General features: G+C 40.7%; 1 protein-coding gene and 1 long non-coding RNA gene across 2 annotated transcripts; one reads left to right on the forward strand and one right to left on the reverse strand.

Annotated features, from left to right (window-relative positions):
* Positions 1-1,484: 1,484 nt before the first annotated feature.
* LOC117481652 lies at positions 1,485-11,975 on the reverse strand. The gene is made up of 3 exons (XR_004555796.1): positions 11,664-11,975; positions 5,233-5,297; positions 1,485-1,914 (listed from the first exon to the last, which is right to left on the reverse strand). It is a non-coding gene; the product is annotated as an uncharacterized LOC117481652 (long non-coding RNA).
* gna12a (guanine nucleotide binding protein (G protein) alpha 12a) lies at positions 3,605-22,926 on the forward strand. Its single transcript, XM_034129437.1, has 6 exons — positions 3,605-3,922; positions 8,819-9,037; positions 17,500-17,550; positions 17,640-17,840; positions 18,339-18,545; positions 19,570-22,926. The coding sequence occupies exons 1-6, from the start codon at positions 3,605-3,607 to the stop codon at positions 19,729-19,731; spliced, it is 1,158 nt and encodes a 385-aa protein (XP_033985328.1). The 3' UTR covers positions 19,732-22,926.
* Positions 22,927-23,018: the final 92 nt, after the last annotated feature.

Here is a 23,018-nt window from a genome sequence, read left to right on the forward strand (position 1 = left end):
CATAACTCCAACTGACATGCTCACAGCAGCAGACTTTAGATAATGGTTAACATTAGTTAGCTCTACGTCAATTATGGGGTGTCATCATATGCCGTTTCCATGGAAACGCATTCCTCGCCATAAAACAAGATGTCGCTGTAACTCCAATGGACACGGTCCGATCGTCCCCCAAACTTCGCTTGTATATCACTGCTCCATGCCTCAACAGCTCTACGTCAAATCTGACATCTCACCATATGCCGTTTCCATGGAAACGCATCCCTCGCCATAAAACACGATGTTGTCGTAACGCCTATGAAAAGGGTCAAAACAGCACCAGACTTCAGTTAATGGTCCAGCCCTCAACAGTTCTACGTCAATTATGGGGTTTCATCATATGCCGTTTTCATGGAAACGCATCCCTCGCCATAAAACACGATGTTGTCGTAACGCCTATGAAAAGAGTCAAAACAGCACCAGACTTCAGATAAAGATTAATGGTCCAGCTTTCAACATGTCTATGTGCCATTAGTGAGTTTTCCTCAAAAGCTGTTGCCATGGCAACGCATCCCTCGCCGTAAAATACGATATTGCTATAATTCCTATGAAAATTGTCAAAAAGTGCTCAAACTTCACATGTGTGCTAATAGTCCAGCCGTGAAGACATCTATTTGACAGTTTTAAGATTTCTTCAAATGCCGTTGCCTTGGCAACACAATGCTCACTATGAAACACGGCTTTCTCACAACTTCAGTTAAAATGCTCGAAATGGCCCAAAACTTCACAGGTTTGGTAACGATGCAGCCATCAACACATCTAAGCGTATTATGGGGTGTCATCAAATGCCGTTGCCATGGCGACAGATCATTCGCCATCAAGTTAGTTCAAAAGTTTGCAGTTCAAATATTCTGCTGCTTTTCCAAGCCTTTTTACTTTCTTTTCTTCTCTTATCACACATTCAAGCCCCCAGGGTTCATGTATCATTTCAATCTAAATTCTTCACTTTCTTCTTACACATTACATTTCAGCATAGCAGTTTAGCGTCAGCTTTTCAGCATAAAGCATTCCCACTAGCAATTTCTTCAGGAATTGGATTCTCTAGTTTATATTGTTATAGCACAGTCTCCAATCATGAAAAGAAAAACAGACATGATCAATTAATTGTATATTAGTAAAATAATAATAAAAACACATTTATTCAAATGTTATACCAAACCCATATTCATTTCAAAAGATGATTAATTGATATTCAGACATTGTGTTCTCTCTAAATGTGATGACATCTGCTTTCCTGGCATTAGCAAATGTTGAGTATCTTTCTTGATGTAATTTATTCCTTCATATCTCTGCATAAAAATTAAGTATTTAATAGAAAATGCAAATGTTAAAATTATATTTTGGAGGAGAAAAATGTCTAATGGGCTGAAGTTTAGTGTACATATGAGATGATGCCATGCCAAATCCAAGATTAAGTTAAATTGCAACAAAAACTGAAAACACAGATATCAGATTACAGATTTCCTTTAATGTTTTAAGAATCAAAATGCAGATTAGTTTCCCAGCATCAAATTGATCTAAAGGGATTATTTCTGGTGAACCTCATAACTTTCCACCTCCATGTCTTCTTCTTTCTTCAGCTGGCAGGCTTCTGCTGGGTCCACTCATTTTGGCTCCAGGTCTCCATCTTGGTAACAGCAGACAGTTGGTGGGCTGAAACGAGGCTGCTGGAGTACTCAAGGTCTGCAGACCCAACTGGCGTTTGTGTTAGGCAGATTATTCTTGTAGTGAAGCTGGCCCTGCAAGAAGCCTGGATCCGGCGGCTGATTAGTTTTTCTGGCAGGGAGGCTGTCAGGCAGAGGGTCCCCTGTTGCTTTGGCTGAGCGAGTTTCCCAGGGACACGGACTGGTTTGTGCAGGCATGGATGCTTTGGCTCGTCTGGCAGTTTGACAGGGAAGAAATGAAAGTTTAGACATTGTGATGAAAAAAGGAGACTGGTAAAGGCGAGAAACCAATTTTCAGTACACTGACCTTGTAACTGTTCTATTCTTCTTCAAACCTTTATTAACTAACAATCAATGAGTAGTGCCCTCTTTATCTGCAATGCCGTGATTACACTCAGGTACACACATTCACACTTGAATCTGCATACGAACAACCCTAATGCGATCTACTAGCCTGTATTGGAGGACCTCTGGATTACTTGAACTCTATGTTATATTGCATTGATTTTTTTTCTCTCAAACATCCTGCAACATTACAGTACACACACAGATCTTTTGTAGTCTGCAGTGGCAAAGTACACAAACACGGACAGATAACAAAAAGGAAAAATGAAATTAAACACAACAGCACACCGTCACCTCACATTACAGTACTTCAGGCATTCTATGACATAACACTTTATCTAAGGTTGGGTCAGATTTCTTTTAAAAATAAAGTAAGTTATTGAATACAAATTTGTCTCCAAGATGGCAAAAAATGTGGCAAATCAAACTACTGATGAAAAACATATTCGGAGTCTGATTCACCTTTCTTTTAAAGAGCACACATTTAGTCATTGAACATTCTGATGTAAAATCTAAATCTTTTACTTGAACCTTTTACTGATAGCGTAAGTAGAGATACTGATAATATTGTGTCTTTGCTAAAGTTATAAATGGTTCTGTATGTAAAAGTAGCTGTGTGTCATGTGTATGTGCTTGTTTGGCACTTTATGTTGTTGGTTTTGCACTCATTTTCTGCCATTAGTATTTAACGTAGATTAACCCCACCTTTTCTGGCTGTTGCATTAAAATGAAGTAGCTACACAATCCCATTAATGATTAATTATGTTAACAGCCAGATAGTATACAAATTGTTCTTAAATGGGATATGCTGAATAATAGAGAACTGTTCCTTTGTGGTTTAATTTGTTTAGTTTGTTTCTCTATCTAAGTATGATTGTGAATGCAGGACTTGTACAAAGTATTTTTACATTATGGTATGGGTATGGCTATATCTTAATTCTTCTTCCACCACTGAACATGATATCTCCTTTTGCTGCTAGCCCTTGCTGAGGTGGTGTCAGCAGTTGCTTCAGAGTGTCTCTCCCTCCCGGTTGTGTCCTCGGCCGCCCCCTGACGGTGGTCCCCGGCAGAGCCCCGGCCCCCCTCACCAGACCGTCCCACCGAGGAGCTGCACTGCTCCGCTGCTCAAGTTCACAAACCACTGGCTGTGAGAGAGTGTGCAGAGGCTGTCCCCGTGTGTGTGTGTCTTCCTACTATTGTTTTGCTTCGGATAAACGGACCGACTTCTCATCAGCTTTCAATCTTTTTGAGACCGGGACTTACTCAAACATTCAAAGTTTTTGGAAGATTTTTACCGGCTTTGTCTCCTCTACCCGGATAGATTTTTGTTTATGGCGCGGTGTTACCAAGATGGACACTGGTTGTCTGCAGGTTGGAGACTAGATAACGGCTTCGCCCTTTAAAATTAAATGTAGGCTAGACTTTATTTAATTATCCGCTGTAAACGTGTTATTTATCAACTGGATGTAGCCAGATTGGGTCATTTCCTCCCCAGGGGTCACATCCTATAATGAACATTTTCCCACTGAAGTTTCGGTGAACTTTTCCCACGACTCGCCATGTCGGGAGTTGTCCGCACCCTGAGCCGCTGCCTGCTCCCGGCCGAGGCCAGCCGGGACCCGGGCAGCAGCAAGGAGGGCAGCCGGGAGAGGGACGCGGCGCAGGAGCGGGAGGCGAGGCGCAGGAGCCGGGAGATAGACGCGATGCTGGCCCGGGAGAGGAGAGCCGTCCGCCGGCTGGTGAAGATCCTCCTGCTCGGGGCCGGAGAGAGCGGAAAGTCCACATTCCTCAAACAGATGCGCATCATTAACGGGCAAGAGTTTGATAAAAAAGCACTTCTGGATTTCCGGGACACTATCTATGAGAATATACTGAAGGTAAGAACAAGGTTTCATGGGAAATAAATAGCTTGGGGCCTTCAGGGAAACTTTACAGCCCAAGTCCAAAGTTTAAACACACATGTGTAATCTGTGTTGTCAACTCCTGCTTTTGTCTTTTTGATTTGAAGTTTATATCGTGTTTGTTTCTGCTCTCTTCGAGTATGAAAACCTATTTGATAAGTAAGTTAAAGTAAAGGATGTATGAGGAACTGACATGTTGGAGAACAGAAAGTGTATTAGATTAGGCTATTCAATTAGTCTTTGGAGGTATATTGACTGGAACTCAACTGTAAGTCAATTCATTGATCATTTCATTATTTAGTTAGTTTGTCAAGGAAACATTGCCAAGATTCTCCAAACCAAATTAGAGAATAGTCAGCAGTTTAATCAGTATTGGAAATAATCATTATTTGCAGTCCTGGTATTGACGTTTTATTGACGTTGAGGCTCACACACATACTCACTCAAACATATAGAGTTTTGTTGACATAGTACATATTTTTATCCTGAAGTGTGTGTTTGTGTGCACGCTCTCCCTTTGTTTGCTGTCATGGCTGGGCCTCCTTGACCAGCTAACAATACCAGACTATTCCTGAGGGATGAGCACATCCGCCCTGATTGCCACACAGCCCAGACAGGGATGATAAGAGCCTTCTACACAGCAGAGGCAGTACTCCATACCCTCCCCTGAATACCAGCATACAGTGGCGGTGCTGTCTCTGGCCAAATCATGAACAGCACCCCCCCAACCCTCCTCCAAACAAAAACAAAATTCACCAACACTCAACTTCCTGAAAAACACAATGCATGATGACGAGCAGGCAAATATTGTAAGAAATCACATGATTGGAAATGCTGTAGTTTTGACAAAGGCATGATCTCAAATGCCACATGATACTACATGCCTGGTATTTTTGACCCACCACGACGCTGTTTATTGGTCCTCCCATCTTTTACAAATGACACAATATTAGAAGCTTGCAAGTAACATTTATTTTCATTAACAATTATTCTATTAACTTCCGAGTTCATCTTGTATTACTTTCAGTCAATTATGACTATAATGGGATGTTGCAAAAAGAGATAAAATCGACAACATTTTTAGGATAGGTCTCAAGGAGGAGATACAGGAATCAGTTGTAGTAAAAACACATCGCACTGAGAATACACAGTAGATTATATTGGATGTAAAAATGGCTTAGACATACTGCATTAATCATTGGTGCATCATTCCTATGCTATGACACCATATATTGGACATGTTTCCATTGGTAAATCTGAGCATTGTTTATTAGGCGGGATGTTACCTGAACAACAGTGTCAGGGTCAGCCTCACCTACAGGGTGTAGAGGACCTCTCTCTTCATGGGAACCTAATGATAGTGATAGAGAACAAAGCAGACGGTTAAGGAGGGACAAAGCTGAAAGAAAATACACAGGTGTGTTGCACAATTAGATACAAATGAATAAATAACAGTTCATGAGTTCATGTGTGGTCCCGCCCCTTCCTTCTTGTTAATTATACCTCCAATAATGGTTAAATCTCTCATCTAATCCTTCAATCCTCAAACTGGATATTCTCACAAGTTAAAGTGAAACTAAAAACTGCTGCTAGGGTACCTCTGTCAAGCCGTACATCAAGTGTAGGTTTGATGAACAGCCTGGATATCTAATGATTTACAAGCTGTACGTTTTGGTAGAACATAACATAAACACTCAAAATAGACAATTGTTGGTGTTATTAATTAATCCATTTCTAAATAAGGCACACAATGGTTTGACGTTTTTCCATAAACAGGTTTTATCCTTTTTTCTATTTCTGTGATTGTCCTTGTTTGCCTATCATTACTTCTAAACCAAGTGTTTTTCTAGCTTCAAGGTTGGTCAATTATCATCAGTGTCACATGAGGGAAATGCTTTATTAATTTAGATCATTGAAGCCCGAAATTCTGCATATTTGGCTTCTTCAAAAACTTCGGGGTCACAATTACAATGTTAAATGTTTTTTTATGAATTGTAAAGCTAAATAACTTCTAATGCTTTCTTGTTACAAGGCAGGGGAAAGGGCCGCTGGTTACCGGAACAGAGTTATTTTTAGACCCATCTAGCTGCCGGCCAATAGTGCCATTGACCATGTCATGTCTTCAGTTCAGACATCATATTTTTATGTTTCTTTTGCCCCATGTGGGAGATACTGTTGAGGGCCAGTTACACACAAATACCAAGAGCTGGTCTGTTGTCTGTCTAGCTATCTTATTCATCTGGGCACAACTGTTTCTGTCGCTTTTCATGTGAATAATAACGTGCACTATAAAAATGTCTGCCCACTCCATTGAGGCCTGCTGTCCACTCCACCTTTGAATGTGGCCCTTTAAGTTGAAACACTTTTTTTACATTTGGTTCACATTTGATCTGTAACTTTGTGTTCAGACTTCACTTTGTACCAATGGGTTCTTTGTAGCAGATAGAGGCAGACAGGTTTCATCCTTCAAAGGACTCAGTGCAGTGGGTGTGTCCTTTAGAGATAACCTACAGCCTCACAAACTAATGGGGCATTAGCATGGTCCTTATCAGCTTGTTAAAAAGTCAAACTTTTTCATGTTTATCACCAGTAAGTCCTCATCACCAACGTAGTTTCGGTATGAAAGGTTATCTAGGTTCAAGGTAAATCATCCTTGAGTTTACAATAGGAGTTTTGTTATTGAATTGGCAATGTGATACTTTTCCGACTAAATGGATAGGATCACCGAAACGTCCCAATAAAAATAATGACCAGCTCACATTTCTGCATAGAAAGGTGCTTACTTTAGTCACTTCCAAATGTTATCAAAATAAGGCTGTCACTTCCTGCAAACAATTTGGAGGCTTCTTCAAAAGGGGACAACTTGTTATGTTTTTCTTGAGATTTTCTTTCCTTTTGAGGGCGGAGGGAAAAGAATGCGATAAAGGTCCCAACACTGGAATGTAATCCCCTATTTTACTTGTTATATTGTTGATCCATTTGGCAGTGTTGGAAGAAGTATTCTGATATTTTACTTGGGTAAAATTAGCAATACTAAAGTTCAGGATTAGGAAATGTTTGGTCTATAAAATGTCCCAAAATAGTGAAGAATGTCCATCCCAGTTTCTGGAAGAGGTCAAGGTCATCTCTTTAAATGTGTTGTTTTGCCAGGAGTGCAGTAAAAAGAACAAAAGTTGCTTCCAAAATGTAGCAAAGTAGAAGAAGAAAAAAGCACAACATGCAGTGTTTCCCACAGAATTTGATTCTATTTGTGGGGGCACCGCGCCGCAAAAAAAGTATTAATATTATTATTTATTTTTGTATGAGATCCATTTGTGGCGGACGATATTTAATTGTGACGGCCCGCCACAATTAAATCAATGTATGGGAAACACTGATACACATAAAATGGAAAATACAAGTAACCCAAAATGTCTATAAAGTTCAGTCAACTAGATGCAATTGGTTACTTTCCATCACTGGTATTTGACATGCAGACATGCTGAATGTGGACACACTTACTGAATAACTAGAGACCACGATGTGTATGGACAGGTTGGCTAAGCAGCAGGAACACAGACAAACATGCGGATATACAGGAAAGGACACAACAACTCTTTAGAGGATTTATGCAACATAAACCCAGATTAGTAATTTGATAAATCTCAGGTTGGCTAGTCCCAGACAGATACAGGATGTGACTCAAAACCCACTCACAGTGACTCCGTTAGTGATTTTACTGCAGAACATGCTGCTGTTCGATCTGTATGTCGTGTCAGATTACATGTGTGTCTTTATGTTGAAGACTAGTCAGTGTGTCAGTCTTACTCACTCCTGTAATAACAAAACCCCCAATTCTTAAAAGAGAAGTTTGAAATGAGGGACAGAGTTGAAAATGCACTAGTCAGTCACAAAGGAGCATCCCAGTCAGACTGCACCCACACATAGTAGCTGCATGAGTGATTACATCTATAAAGTGTCACATCTTCCTTTTATTTTTTCTTACACGTTTAGGGGGAAATCTCCCTTTGAACTTTGTATAAACAAGGTTGGAGCTAATTTTCCAGCTGTGTTCATGTTGTGGGCCTGTTAAGCCTCAAGAATGCGATATTAAGCTGTTCAAACAAACTTGACTAGACTTGAGTATTGCACAAAGGGGAGGCAGTCATGAGTCATCCACACACACACACACACATACACACAAATCCCTTAACCTACTGTGACCTTTGAAACGCTTCATAGCTCACTGATAATGTTCTGTTGTTTCAATCAATAAATGAAGCAATCATGCTTCAATTACAAGGCAGATTCTGGACTTTGAGATGCTCAGAAAAAATGCTTCACATGGAGTCAATTGTCTTAGAAGGTAAAAGATAAGGAACTCAATGGATGAAATAAAAAGACAAGATGTAGTGAGTAACAAATACAAATTGTACCACAAAATAAAAGTCTGCTGTCAGATAAATACATGCTGAATTTGAACATTTCAAAGTAATGGATTCAAAGAGAGTCTAATAAAACTATAAAGAGAGAAATGGAGACACAGATACAAAAAATGGAATATCTGTCTCTCTGTGTGATGGTTAGACCTCCCACACAGATCAGTCCACATGGCTCTATTCAGAAAACCACCAGCAGCCACACACGCATATGTTTGAGAGTGTGTGTGTGTCTGTTTGACATATGTGCTGCCCTGTTCAAGTTGCTCCATGTTTACCAGAAACACTAGACTCTGTGTTGACATTTTTCCCCTGGAAGCAGCTCATGCAGTATGGTTTTTTATTTCCTCTGTGTGGTCAGGAAATATTTGTACAATATTGCTGACATTAGAAAAAAGCAGCTGTTACTCCACTTGACCGCATTCAGGCTCATGTTCACGCTGTGTTTCTGCAGGGCATGCGCGTGCTGGTAGACGCCCGGGACAAGCTGGGCATCGGCTGGCAGAGCTGCGAGAACGAGAAGCAGGGCATGCTGGTGATGTCGTGGGAGGGACGAGTGGGCGGCTCGGGGGTCGAGCCAAGTGAGTTTCAGCTTTACGTGATGGCACTGAACGCACTCTGGACGGACACCGGCATACAGGAGGCCTACGCACGGCGCTCTGAGTTCCAACTGGTGAGTAGATTAATCCTGTAACAAACCATTTCCTCTTATTTAGCTTCAAGGTTGTTTATATAGTTTGTATCAAGTCTTTGTTGATGTTTACACTAAGTGGAATTCAAACCAAAGGCTGGTACTGCTGCAACATTTCATCGAATGGAAACATTTTAGATGCGCTTAGATTTTACACATTTCAAATTTCAGAATCCGACAGTAGATTTTATAATAAAGTTTTGGCAGCACTCAATAAGCTGCTTGTTAAGGATGAATACCTCTGGCACTTTAAAGATATACTTCCCTCGAAACTGATATTTTATTTATGATTCAGTCACATATCCAGGAATGATAAATGACAAATCTTGTATTGACACTCCATTACAAAGGTTGAAGCATTTGCTGATACCTTGAGGTAGATCATCTGCCTGTGCTAACAATACAAATGTAACCAAAAATAAACTATCCTTAAACATTCATATGAAGTCCTTAAAGTACTCATGCAGCAGTCTAAAGGATTCAATCACTCTTCATAGCATGCCAAAAATGCATATATTTATTTATTTAAAAGCTCCCATGACTGTCTCCAGTTCATACACTGAGTTGGAGCAATGATCAGTCATTGGTTACTCACTGGCTGATCTGATGCTTCACATTGAATCTTCCTCCCACACATAACATCCTGTAACAGAATACAGGATCGTTGTCACCAATCATTTTTTCTCCATTCTTCCTTACAATGCGGTGAGCTGTCAAATTGAGAAAAAGTGCCTAAAAAATAACCGTTAATACTTGCACTGTGTATGTTTACCAGTTCTTACCCCCAGTTCCATACATATTTCACTCCAGGGACGTCAGCAGTCTAGAGGCGCAGATATCTGCACAGTCACTGATTTACTACAGCCAGGAGTCACAAAGCTAATACCTACTGACATGCTCATAACTTCAGGAAGTAACTGGATATTATCTGAAATGTTTTTACCTGTCAACTAAAGAAAGAAGTCAGTGAAAAAGCAGTGCACAGAGCCAAGCCTGAGGAAATATTTATTGTTTTCTGTCTAACTTCCCCTTGCTCATGTTTTTTGTGTTTGGTGACTTTCCAAATATGTAATTATTTTTCTCTTGACTGGAAATGGAGCCGGTGAAGTGGAGCCCTGTGGAGTTACATCTGCCACGCCACACTGCACCAAACATAACCTTAAACGGCTCGTACATTACAGTGAAATACTTATTTCCTTTTAACTCAAATGTATTAAACACATGCAGATCAAAACCAGTAGGCTGTACACATCACTGACCTTCCTTTTATTGTATAACTAGTCATGTTGAATAGATGGGGAAATAAAGCAGTACAAGGAAAAGTATCTTTAAAACAGGATTTGATAGAATGGCACTTAGACCAGTAAGACAAGTGCTTTTAATATTGAAGAGTTAGTGTAGCCTCAAAGCTGTGGCAATCCACATTTTGTATTAACAATGGATTGACCTACTTTGTGTACATGAATGGGGTTGCTTGAAGAGAAAAACCCACAAAGAATTATCACCGTATCTGTGGTTCGACTCTTTTAGCCCATTCGTCTGGTTTTACAGCTTGTAATATTAGTTTTTTTGGGTTCACTTTGAGCACAAGGCTCTAAACCCTGGCTGTACACAGCTTGCCAAGCACCAAACAAACAACAGACAGAGAACAACTGAACATGGTGTAGCAAACAACAACTCAAAAGTTGGATATTTCTCTCAGGAGTTGGTTGAAACAAAAAAAGTAAAGGGAATAGAAGAGTGCCAGAAAAAGAACTCCATGTCCATGTGATGATATGTAAAGTTTACAACTTGTTTCAATGCAACCTAGTGGCCAAAAACCAAGCAATGCTGGATTAAAGGAATATGGAAAGGCCATGTAACATGGGATCGTCTCTTATCAAATGTATACGCTCTTTTCTTTCTCTGCTGCGAACCAGAGAAACTGAGACTTGTTTAAAGCAGTAAACCACTTACTGTAATTTAAAGATCATTTGTGAACAACAGAACAGCTGGAGAACCCCTCTGTTTTACAAGGAACTCTATAAGTGTCTACAAACATGCCGTGAAGGGCCAGACAGACTTTTAATGACACTTGAACGATCATTAACCGCATTGTCAACACGGCGAATGTCTCACAGCGCCGGCGTCACCAGCTGCTCCGCGGTTTGTATCGGCTGTAGTGGCGAGTTTATTCTGCTCTTTATTGGAAGTGACAGAGCGCCTCTCCTCTCTGTTTAGAGCTGTATATTTGACCTTTAGCCTTGTTACACATTTATCAGTGACACAACTATCTGGAGTCAGACAGAAGCCACTTCCGTCTCGCTCTCACTTAACATACTGTAAGTGTGTGTGAGATGTCAGTGCACAGCTTTGGGTCAGACTGCCTCGGTGTCTTATCTGGAGTCGCTGTGTGATAAAACCTGTTGGGCTGCTCAGACTTGCAGACATCGCACTGGCTTAGCGATAAGGATGTTGGTATTCTGTACTTTGGTATTGTCAACAAATTCCATGAAAACAATCAAACAGCAGGAAGAGTAGAACAGAAATTAAACTGTTGTCATTTATGTAGTTCAATAAGAAAATGGCGATTGTTGTTACTGTGAAAACACACCATTTAAGAACCCACCTGCTGTCCACACAGAGATACATTTTGCCTTTGTCGATCATCGTGTAGCCTGGGCTTTTGATCCGATTCCTTACAAAAGAAAATCCAAGTTTGTTTCCAATAAAGTACATCCCTTTTTTTTATTATCATAGACATGTATTGTTTCTTGTGTATTAGCCAACGCTCAAATCTCTCCTGAAATCTCCCCGTCATTGTACTACTTCTTGTTTGGTCGTTACATCCCACCTCAGTGAATCCTGCCTGGCGCAAATCGGTTTATAATTTAGCCCGCTACAACAAACAGGGCCGATCCCAATCTTCCCACTTACGGACTTTGAGGCGTGTTATCTGAAAACCCATGAGGGCTCAGGGCTGTGCCACTGTCAATGTTTGAGCTATTTCTGAACTCTTCTCGTAAGTCCTCAGTTCTGCACACATTGCCTTGGGAAATTCCCCAAAATACATTACTTTTGACATTTAAACCACTTGAATAAAGGTAAACAAAGAAGATGGCATGTTGTTGTTCAAACTGGCATGTAAACATGTTCTCAGAAGCACTAGATTTACATAAGGATTTAAGAGTGCATTAATAAACACACGAAAAAGCAAAGGCTATATGAGACACCTGGTTTATTCTGCAACTTCTGCAATTGTTTACTACATGTTTTGTCGTCAAGGTAGAGTGAGATGTTGCTGCAAAGTGCTGTGCCGTTGCTATTTATATCATTTGAGCCCTTTGGCCTTTCACAGTCAGCCACTTTTTAGGTGACGTCGGTTGAGACCAGGAGAGTTCAGGGCTTAGGGGGGAGATCAGACCTGATGATTCTTTGCAATAGCAACACTACACAACAAAATAGCCGCAGCTCTGCCCATCCTGTTATGTTGATTTGAATGGGGACATTTATTCTACTCTATTCTATTTCTATGACTAAAAACCAACAAGAAACTGAACTGAAACAAGTCGGAAATGCTATCCTTTTTTGTTTAAATGCAGGCAACGGGACTACAGCTAGTGGCACAAGCCTCGCTTTAACTAGCTAGTGCACATTCCACTGAAGATAATAATGATAAAAAAAACTTCTGTTATGAACTACTACTTCTCCAGAATGCACATCAACTAAATCAACAGCATGTACACGCAGCGGCATGTGCGGATGAACAGGCAGCTGTTGGATCAGATGGCAAATTGTCCCTGAACATGCACTTACCAGACATGATGGCTAACCCAGGGGCTACTTTCTGTGTTTACCTTTTTGATTTCATTTATATAACATTAGCTTTATTTTGAAAGCAATTGAAAGTTTGCCTTGATATGCAATGGGCTAGGTTTTTTCTTTTAATGTGTTCAAGAGAAAAGTCTTAAGAACAGCTTTTATGAGATTCACAACTTAAACTTGAGAACTGTTCGTACCTGTGTATCTATGAGTATCCCATTGTACTCGTAGATCTAAAGCACGTGCCCCTTGATGCTGATAATTGAGTTTTAAGTAGACATTTCTTCTTAGGATTAGTTGGTGAATGAGGCTCATTGATTCACCACAGTCAAGTTGAAAGATGTACAACTCCAGAAGAAAATGTGCTCGGAGGCTGAGTGTCACAGTAAAAATATTGAGATTTTGTTCTCTTGTTGTTATAATGGTATTTTTTGCTTATACAGTAGGAGAAATACATAATAAAATATAATCAGCCTTATCTATTTTAAAAGTAAGAAAACCAAAATGTCTTCTGTGGAGTAAATGTGCTGAGTTAGACGCTCTCCACCCCCTTCTCTCTCCACTCTCTGAGGTTTTCCTGGGATACCACAGTCAGCTTTTCCCAGGGAGCCTGAAGAGAGGGAGTGGAAAGTAGAGAAGAGCAGTTAGGGAGAAGTGGAGATAGTGAGAGAGAAAAACAAACTGAGTGCAAGGATTTTGTTTACTTGTTCTGTGTTCCCACCACACCCAGATAACACGCAGTTTGATATAGGACATAAACACCAAAACCTCTTCTGCGTGACAACAACAAGGCTGTATATCACGCTGTGACGGTAAACTGTTGCTGTTCTCTTCGGCAGCGCACACATCCTGAATAAAGAGTTTAGACGGTGAAGCCCTGCTAAGATGCAAAGAGGCCATAAATGCTTAAACACATGCTGGGCACACACACACACACACACACACACACACACACACACACACACACACACACACACACACACACACACACACACACACACACACATGCACACACACACACACATGGTCCACTATATAAGATTTCAACCTGGAAGTCTCTGCTGCTGTACTTTATGAGTTAACATTGACAGTATGTAACTTAATCTACAAGTGTTTACAGAAAGGAAATACTTTTTTCAAGTGTCTCTGTTCCCTTTTTGCTGTTCCTCTTTTCAAGCAAGTGAGTGTTTGCTTATGTGCAAGATAGCCAAACATGTATATCACATGCAGGACTGCAACGATTATTTTCATTATCGATTAATTTGCAGATTATTTTCCAGACTTATTGATTAATCGTTGGTCTATAAACTGTTAGATATTGGCTGAAACAGTAGAAATATATGTGGTTTTGTACGTTTTGGATGAGATAATAACTTCAATATATTGGAAGGTTAGGACTTTTGGTTATACTTCTTCTTCTTCTTCTTCTTCTTTCGTGTAACGTCAGAGGTCCAACTCGGTGTCGTGTAGCCATGCCCGCATCTCTGGTCCTAAGTCAAAGAGGCTGGCTTCCGAGGGTGGTCTATATAAAGGGCAGGTGGTTATTATATGTTCGGCAGTCTGTTCAGGGCATCGCATGCAGCACTGTCTGCCAGGCCCCATTTCTTCATTGATGTTTTGAAGCGACCAACCTCAGTTCGTAGACGGTTTAGTGTGGTCCATTGCCGGCGTGGTAATACTGAAAATGGAATTCAAACGCAATTAATGTCATCTTTTATAACTTTTATACCTAATGTGCAGATTCATTGATGATAATAAAAACAATCATCAGTTACAGCCCAAGATGATAATTGTCTATACTTAGGCAGTAAATATATAATTGCGGTTTGTAGTGATAAGCTGAAGTAGTGAAACAAATGTGGCAACCCAGTCACATAGAAGTGGCAAACATATACCTGTGAACATACACACACACACACACACACACACACACACACACACACACACACACACACACACACACACACACACACACACACACACTGCAGAATGTGAGCTTATTCAGGTCTTTGCTGTAATAAAGCCCCTAATCTGCCCATACACGCCATGAATGGAGACATTCCTCTTGCCTTACTCAACCACACACACTCACACACAAATCTAGAAAAAAACACACACACACTAACACAGGGAGAGAGCTATATTTTAGTTTTACAAGTCGTAGATATGCATTACAAGGACCTAAAACTCATCTGTAGCCTCATAACATTTATTCATTTTGATACTTAGCTTTATTATTTAGATTTATTCATCAGGCTGTTTCATTTCTGCTGATGGCAAAGCATCTGTGGAAATGATCTGTGTTTGCGTGTGTGTGTGTGTGTGTGTGTGTGTGTGTGTGTGTGTGTGTGTTTGTGTGTCTGCTCACGTGTGATTCTCTGTCTCTCTCTCTCTGTTTGCGTATCCCTTCATCTCTGGGAATTCCCCTCTCCCTGCTTTTCCCAACATCAAGCCCCTCCTCCTGTTCATGTCCAGCTGAACCAATCAGAGCGGCCGGCTTTGTGTTTCTTATTGCTGTGACACTGTAGGTCAGCGGCGCGAGGTCAGGGGGTCACATCTCACTAGTACGGGGGTCACGTTTCCTGGTTGTTACGCGTCATGTCAGACCGACAGAGATTAATTTAACTGAGTTGGATCAGTGTGACGAAAATCTGCAAGGTTTGAGGTTCATAGAGGAATAATGCTGTATTGTAGTTTGGCCCAAGTATGTGTGTGTGTGTGTGTGTGTGACTTTGTAACTAGGTCCTGTCTGACTCGCTAATCCCTCCCTCCCCCATGTCTCTCTCCACTCTTTTCACACACACAGCTGTTTCCTGCTGAATGTGTCTAAATGCAAGAGAGAGAGAGAGAGGGAGATTCAGCTTTAAAGTGTTGTCAGAAATCACAAGTGTAAAGAACAATCACAAAACAAATGTTTCAGTTTCAGCCCATTTACAGCAAATTACTTAACTTCCCTGAAAACCATTTTATAATTATTGCGCTGTGCTTTAGACAAACCTCTGCTGCTGTTTCAGACGCCCACTGGTTACCATTGATTTCTGAACAGTGTGAAAATCAATTAGCAGCCTCTTAAAAATGTTCTCCAGTTGTGCAAACCATTACAGAAAAACTGCAGTTAAACCACACCATTGCTCAATCAAGGATCTTTTGTCAAATTTGTAGTCTTCTTTTACTTTTCACATCTGTCTTTAGGTGCCCAATGCTTCACTTTGTTCCCCAGCTAGGAGCTAACTCTGATTGCATGCTATTTAGTGCCGGATACGCAGGGCACAGCGGGTTAATCAGAGCTTTTTCAATAAAACTTTTAATGACACTATAAGAGCGCAGACCTCCGCCAAGGCCAATGCTCTTCAGACTCCAGTTAAATAACAGAAACATTTCTTGTTCTGACTTTAACGTGAATTATCCTTTTAGATTTCTTTTAGATTGTTCTGACACATAACAAAAGTGAAGCATGATTTGTATTCGCCCTGTGCTTGAAAATAATAATGAGTTCTTCAATAGTTCATGCTATTCCTCTTGTGTCAAATCTGATCAGTTTTTGAGCGTCCTTCTCAAAAGCAGAGATCAAAACATATCTTGTTGGAAGAGATAACACGCTTGATGAGAGGGGAGTTATTTGGCTAGAAAAACTAAATAAGGCATAAAAGACAGAAGGCTGTGTAGATCTGAGAGGAACTACAGAGTCCTGGCAGTTTCTGTGGGGAAATGCAACAAACACACTAAATGTGATTATGAGACAACGCACGGCTAGCATCAGGGGTCACATAAACACAAGGATCCAGTCACTGAGTCACTTTAGTTCACTGTGCTGTGGGGAAATCCTTCGCTTTAAGGCAGCTTAACAACACTGTTCATTTCGTCACATATGTTTTAAATTAAATCCTAGTCCTAGTCGAATTTCCTTGTTAAATCATATCATATTTAGTCAACCAAGTTGAGTTTTAGTTCACCTAAAGTCTGGACATTCAAGATTTATCTCAAAGAAGCCTACTTTTAGTCGTTTTAGTCCGATTCTTTTCAAGCTTGCCAGCGTTTCACCTGGTATCTTTCTCCAAAGCCCTGTTATTGTCATTTTGTATTTTAACTTCAGACTGTCCTGACTGTGCTCATTGTGTGCTGCTGGTGTTGTCATCATATGCAGGCAACGGAAAAGAGAACAGTCTATAATAGTTGTTCTCTTTTTGTAAACGAGACATTTCAGTAGAGTTTTATTTCTGTGAACTTCATTTTGGACTGGTTTCTTTCTCATCAACAATATGCAGTCAAACTAAATGATTAATGACGTCTGTTATGTCTCGTCTTAGTCCTGGAAAACAACGTCCTTGAAGAACATATTAAGTAATGTTGTTTTCTGTGAAACCAGCTCTGCTTCGTAGTAGCAGAGCATGCTCCAAATATTATAATGAGACTGATATGATTATTGTTGCTCACATGGTTTCTGTCCTTTGTAGCTTACTGGGCAGAATTCATCGATTGATGTATTATTAAATCAATAACCACAGTACGACAGCTTCCATGTAATGTGATTCAAATAATAAGGAAATACAAGAAATGAAATAGTTTTATTTGATGATTTGGGATTTTTAAGTTGGGTTGCCTTATTAGATGACTGAAATGTTTTTTTTCCTTTGTATCTGCAGAGCGAGTCAGTCAAATACTTCCTGGATAACTTGGATCGTATTGGTCAAATGGTGAGTCAGGGTGACTTGTTACATTTTAAGTGCACTTCTTATTTCTTCCCCTCTTTCATCTTCTAATAAAATGTGTTGTTTTTTTTCAGAAATATATCCCCAGCAAGCAGGACATTTTGTTTGCGCGAAAAGCGACAAAAGGAATTGTCGAGCATGACTTTATCATAAAAAAGATTCCTTTCAAGATGGTGGACGTCGGAGGGCAGAGGTCCCAGAGGCAGAAGTGGTTTCAGTGTTTCGACGGGATCACATCCATACTCTTCATGGTGTCATCGTCAGAGTACGATCAGGTAACATTAATGCACGTCTGATCATGTAACCATGTTGAAACGAGGAGAGTTACACAGTGTGATCCATACTCGCTTGACTTTTAGAATGACAACATGTGCAAGAACCATCAGAGAGGACATTTGAGACCTGCACAAAGCTCTCTTTGTGGTTGGCTGATGTAACGTGATTGTTCCCTCAGTCGTGGCTCCCGTTCAAATCAGCAGTCATATGATGACGGCTGAATCCTTAATTGGTGCTCAGATAAAACCTGAAAAAACCCAAAAACAAAGGATAACACTGTCTGTGTGTGTGTGTGTGTGTGTGTGTGTGTGTGTGTGGTGTGTGTGTGTGTGTGTGTGTGTGTGTGTGTGTGTGTGTGTGTGTGTGTGTGTGTGTGTGTGTGTGTGTGTGTGTGTGTGTGTGTGTGTGTGTGTGTGTGTGTGTGTGTGTGTGTGTGTGTGTGTGTGTGTGTGTGTGTGTGTGTGTGTGTGTGTGTGTGTGTGTGTGTGTTACTGCAGGTCTTGATGGAGGATCGAAGGACAAACCGTCTGGTCGAGAGCATGAATATCTTTGAGACAATTGTCAACAACAAGCTTTTCCTCAACGTGTCCATCATCCTCTTCCTCAACAAAACAGACCTGCTGGTGGAAAAGATTCGCAAGGTGGATATCCGCAAGCATTTCCCCGACTACAGGGGAGACACGCGGAGGCTAGAGGACATTCAGGTACACAAACACAGAGGCTTTTAGTAATGCAGTATGAGGCACCACACTACGTTTTGTCATTGTGGCTCCTTACCTTCCTCCTTCTGTTAATAAACCAATGCGTAATGCACGAATACACATACATTCAAATGAGCATGCACACTTGCCAATCAACTGGCGGACCACTGCAGCCTTTTGCTTGTTCTGTCAACAAATAAAAAGACAATTTGCCACAACAAATACTCAATTTTCTCATGCATTTAAAAATAAGATAATAACTGATAATGTCAGTAAGGACAGCGATGGCACATGATAGATTATCTTATATGAGGAAGGGTATTGTACAATAGAAGGGGTAAACACATTTTTATAAATCTGAATTATTTGGGCGTACATTTTTTTCCTTCTTTCCTCATTTGAACATACGCAGAAATGTTTACATTACATGTTACTTGTTAGACGCTTTTATCCAAAGCGACTTACATACTCAATACTGTGGGCAATCCCCACAGGAGCAATTTGGGGTGAAGTGTCTTGCCCAGGGACACAACGACATGCTGACTGCAGTGGGGTTTGAACCTGCTATCCTCTGATTCTAAGATCAGCGCATTAACCCACTGCGCCACACGCCCTTCCATTTAGTGTGTATTCTCTCTGATGTTTTTAAATTGAGGCCCCTGGTCCGCTGTACACCTGTGTTGAATCAGGTCATAGCCTGGATTGACCTTAAGCTCTGGAAACTTGGATATTGTAATTTAATTGGATGGAAATATTCTGAATATAAGGTTTTATAGCTACTTTTAATAATCTTTTCTTTCATCTGCCACCCCACATTGATTATTAGTCTTTGTCTGCATACATGTAAAAAGCATGATTAGAATACAGTTTACCCAGCCAAGAGATTTACTTCCCCAAACCAACTGTGGAAACCAGTTGTGTCTTATGCAGTAACAGGTTTGTTCATATGCACAATGTCTAAGAAAAGCCTACAGTAAAAGGTACACTGAAACTTGTTCATATGTTTTCCCTGCTCTGCTCCTTCCAGGCGTTCCTGGTGCAGTCGTTCAGCCGTAAGAGGAGGAACCGGGGGAAGCCGCTCTTCCATCACTTCACCACTGCGATAGACACAGAAAATATCCGCTTTGTCTTTCACGCTGTCAAGGACACCATCCTGCAGGAAAACCTCAAAGATATCATGCTGCAGTGACCTTCACACTGACTGTAAACTGTGAAACCAGCCATGCATCCCCCCCCCCCCCCCCCCCCCCCCCCCCGGCCCCCAGGTGCTGATTAACACTGACCTGTGGAGCAGTGTGTGGATCGAACTGAACTCTGAACCTGTGGAGCCCCGAGGTGACTCTGGACCTCTTGGCCTTCGCCGTGGAAACTGTGAGGGTCGTAGGGGACAAGACCCTGCATTTAACCTGTATAAATGTATGTATGCCGGAAAGGCAGCCGACCTGTTGTAGCTCTCAAGTGTTCCCGCCTTTATACACAGCTTAGAAGATGTTGGTAGCACTTTCTATAAAGCCCATGTTTATAATGCGTTATAAATATATACTGTAATGAATAATAATCTGATATGATCATACTTATAAACACTCATAAATATGCAGAATGCTTTTTAACAATATCACAGAATAAGGCAATATAATAAACCATGATGTCAAGTATAATTTAAAGCAAGCAATGACCACTAAAAGCTACTTATTATTGTGTTATAATTCATTATCACAGTGATTAAAACGCATTATAAATATATTTCAACTAGGATAATTATAATAAACTTTGCTCCTTGCAAGAAAAGGTCAGTAAACGGAAAATATGAAATATTATAATGAACTTATGGTCTATGCGTATTGATATAAAGCATTATGAATATGTTTGAGTGCTTAAAACTATCATTATAAAAAGCTATAAGCAGATATTGATTTAAAGACATGGGTGTCAGGAAAGTGTTGCCAAAATGTTTAAAAAAAGAGGAAAATATGGACTACACCAACTACATGCCATGAGCACTGAAAGTGTTATTTTTTCTTAGATGTATATATTTGTATATATGTATATATAATGACAGCCTTGTCACTAAACCTAAAAGTCAGACTGCTGCCGGTTGTATCTGGATGAAGCTGTGTGAGCGAGAAGCCGGAGGGAAGAGAGAGGAGAGACAGAAAGATTTAGGAAAGTTTAGAGCGAGCTGAAGGATGCCTTGTCCTGATGTGCACGTGACGCGGAGGGGGGTGAGGGTTTGGGCTCAGACTGGTCATATGCTGTGTTATGTGATAAGGTTGCACAAGTGTTTCTGTCATTGACCGTAAACAGAGGAAAGAGATGATTCTCTATCATGCTTCCCGCTCTCTCCTGTGCTATCTATCTTTACCTCTCCTCCCCTGCTGGTGTTTACTAACCCCCCACGCGCCATCATACAAGGCATGCACAGCTGCAGATAACAAGTCGTATCCCTCCTAACCCATAACTCTCCTATCCTCTGCACAATACACAGATTGTTCTTCCCCCCCCCCCCTCTGCAGCAGAAACAGTAGACGTTTAAATTAGAGACTCTTCTCACACACACACAGCTCCATATCATGAATTATGGTTCATCTCTATCCCAACTTTCTTCTGTTTCCCACCAACATTAGATATACCATAATAGCCTAGATTTAACTTGAGGTGTAAAATAAGTATGCCATTTACAAGACAGTGTTGGTGTACGGTTACACTGCTCGTTACTTTGTCCTGAGAACGTGACGGGAACAGCAGAGGGTGAACTGTAACTGACCTTATTCCCATGCTGCGGCCATTTTGGACTTCTGCAGCTCTGTCTGGGAAGGAAGTCTATCCAAAGAACTGGCACGAAACGAGTGAGACAAACCAGACCAGCTGTTTTCAGCGAAAAAACACTCTGATTCACCCAGTTTAAACGACCAGTCCATCACCAAACAGCAGACACAGTGAGCATCTAGCCGGTGAACTTAAATAATATTCTGTTTGTACATTCTGTCAGGTTTTGGACAACACGCTGAGCATTCACGCCTTTTAGTGTTCATAGTATAAACAAGGCTTAAATGAGAGAGGTAAGATGAGAATAGACAGACTGGTTCAAACTGATAAGGAGCAGCATCTCTTAACGCTTTCACACGTCAAACCTTAAACATTTCCACATGAAACCTGGTTTAATTAAGGCTGTTGTAGGCGCAAATGACATTACTCCAGTATAAAAGCAGGTATCTAATAACCTGGCCACCGAGTGAGTGTTAAATGTTGTGTTTACAGCTTGTTGCTATGCCCCAAGGTGGTCAACACTGCAGATTTAAAGACCAAATTATAAATCATTTAATCTAAAACCACTAGATGAATCACTAATGAAAACTACACGGTCACTCAGAGCGCGCAGACGTCCTCCAAGGCCGTTTCTATTAGTGAGAAATAATGTGTGTATCCTTACAGAATGTTATGGGTCATCTTTGGCCCATTCTTCATCCATCCTCCAAGCTTCATGAACTGTAGTTGTTCAGTTATCCTGTGGTTTACCAGGCAAACAAAACTAACTAAAAAACAATGGGGTTAATAATCACTAGTTGCTGCCTTGTTTATACCAGTGACAGGTAATGTAGCATAAAGAAAAGTACTGTTACTATGGTTATTTGCAGTTTAATATACCTAGCGCACTGATTTAAGATGGTGGTAAAACTGTTGGCCAGACTTGGTCTCAGATGTCCTGTAATGTGCTTAAAATGGTTACCTGCCAGCAAACCACAAACGTATTAGAATCAAAACATGTTTTAAAGTGGAGAATCTATAAACTGGGAATGTTGATCTGACTCCCAACATTGGCCTGGTTTGGTACGCAGCAGCAGGACACAGCTGAGCTGCCCCCCCCCCCGCCCACCTCGGATATAAAGTCCAAACAGCTTCAAGGGGAATGACGGGAATCATGAGCACTTCCACAAGCCTTATTATAATACTGTATTAAACTGTGTCATGTATTTGTGTGTGTTTGCATAGTGACTTAAGGCCCTTTTTGATGCATGTTCATACATTTTGTACATAGAATACTGTAAGTATTTGGCACTGTGTATCGTGGTCACCTTTCAATACAAACCACTCTGTCTAACAGTATCACTGTAACTGTAACGTTGCTGTAACATATGTCGTTAACTAACCTTTCCCCTCACACAAGTTCTTTTTTTGTAAGCGTCGTCATTGCACTGGATGTGTCCTAGAGAAAACAACCAGAAAGGAAAACGTCTGGGAAAATGGAACAAATAAACAGACGGCAAACTTTTAAAAGGCGAGCAGGAAGAGGAGAGGGAGGTCTTCTGCTTTTGTGGGGGTTTTTGTTGTTTCCCAGTGCCTTGGCTCTGTGCTCTGTGGTGAAATACACTGCCGTTTGCTGACATGCTGTTTCTTTATTTTCTCAGTGTGTGTCTGTGTGTGTTTGAGTGTGTGTACAGCAAAGCAAGAGGTCAAGACCTTCTGTGTTGGAAAGTG

Source organism: Trematomus bernacchii, unplaced genomic scaffold, assembly GCF_902827165.1.
Source record: "Trematomus bernacchii unplaced genomic scaffold, fTreBer1.1, whole genome shotgun sequence".
Classification (NCBI taxonomy): domain Eukaryota; kingdom Metazoa; phylum Chordata; class Actinopteri; order Perciformes; family Nototheniidae; genus Trematomus; species Trematomus bernacchii.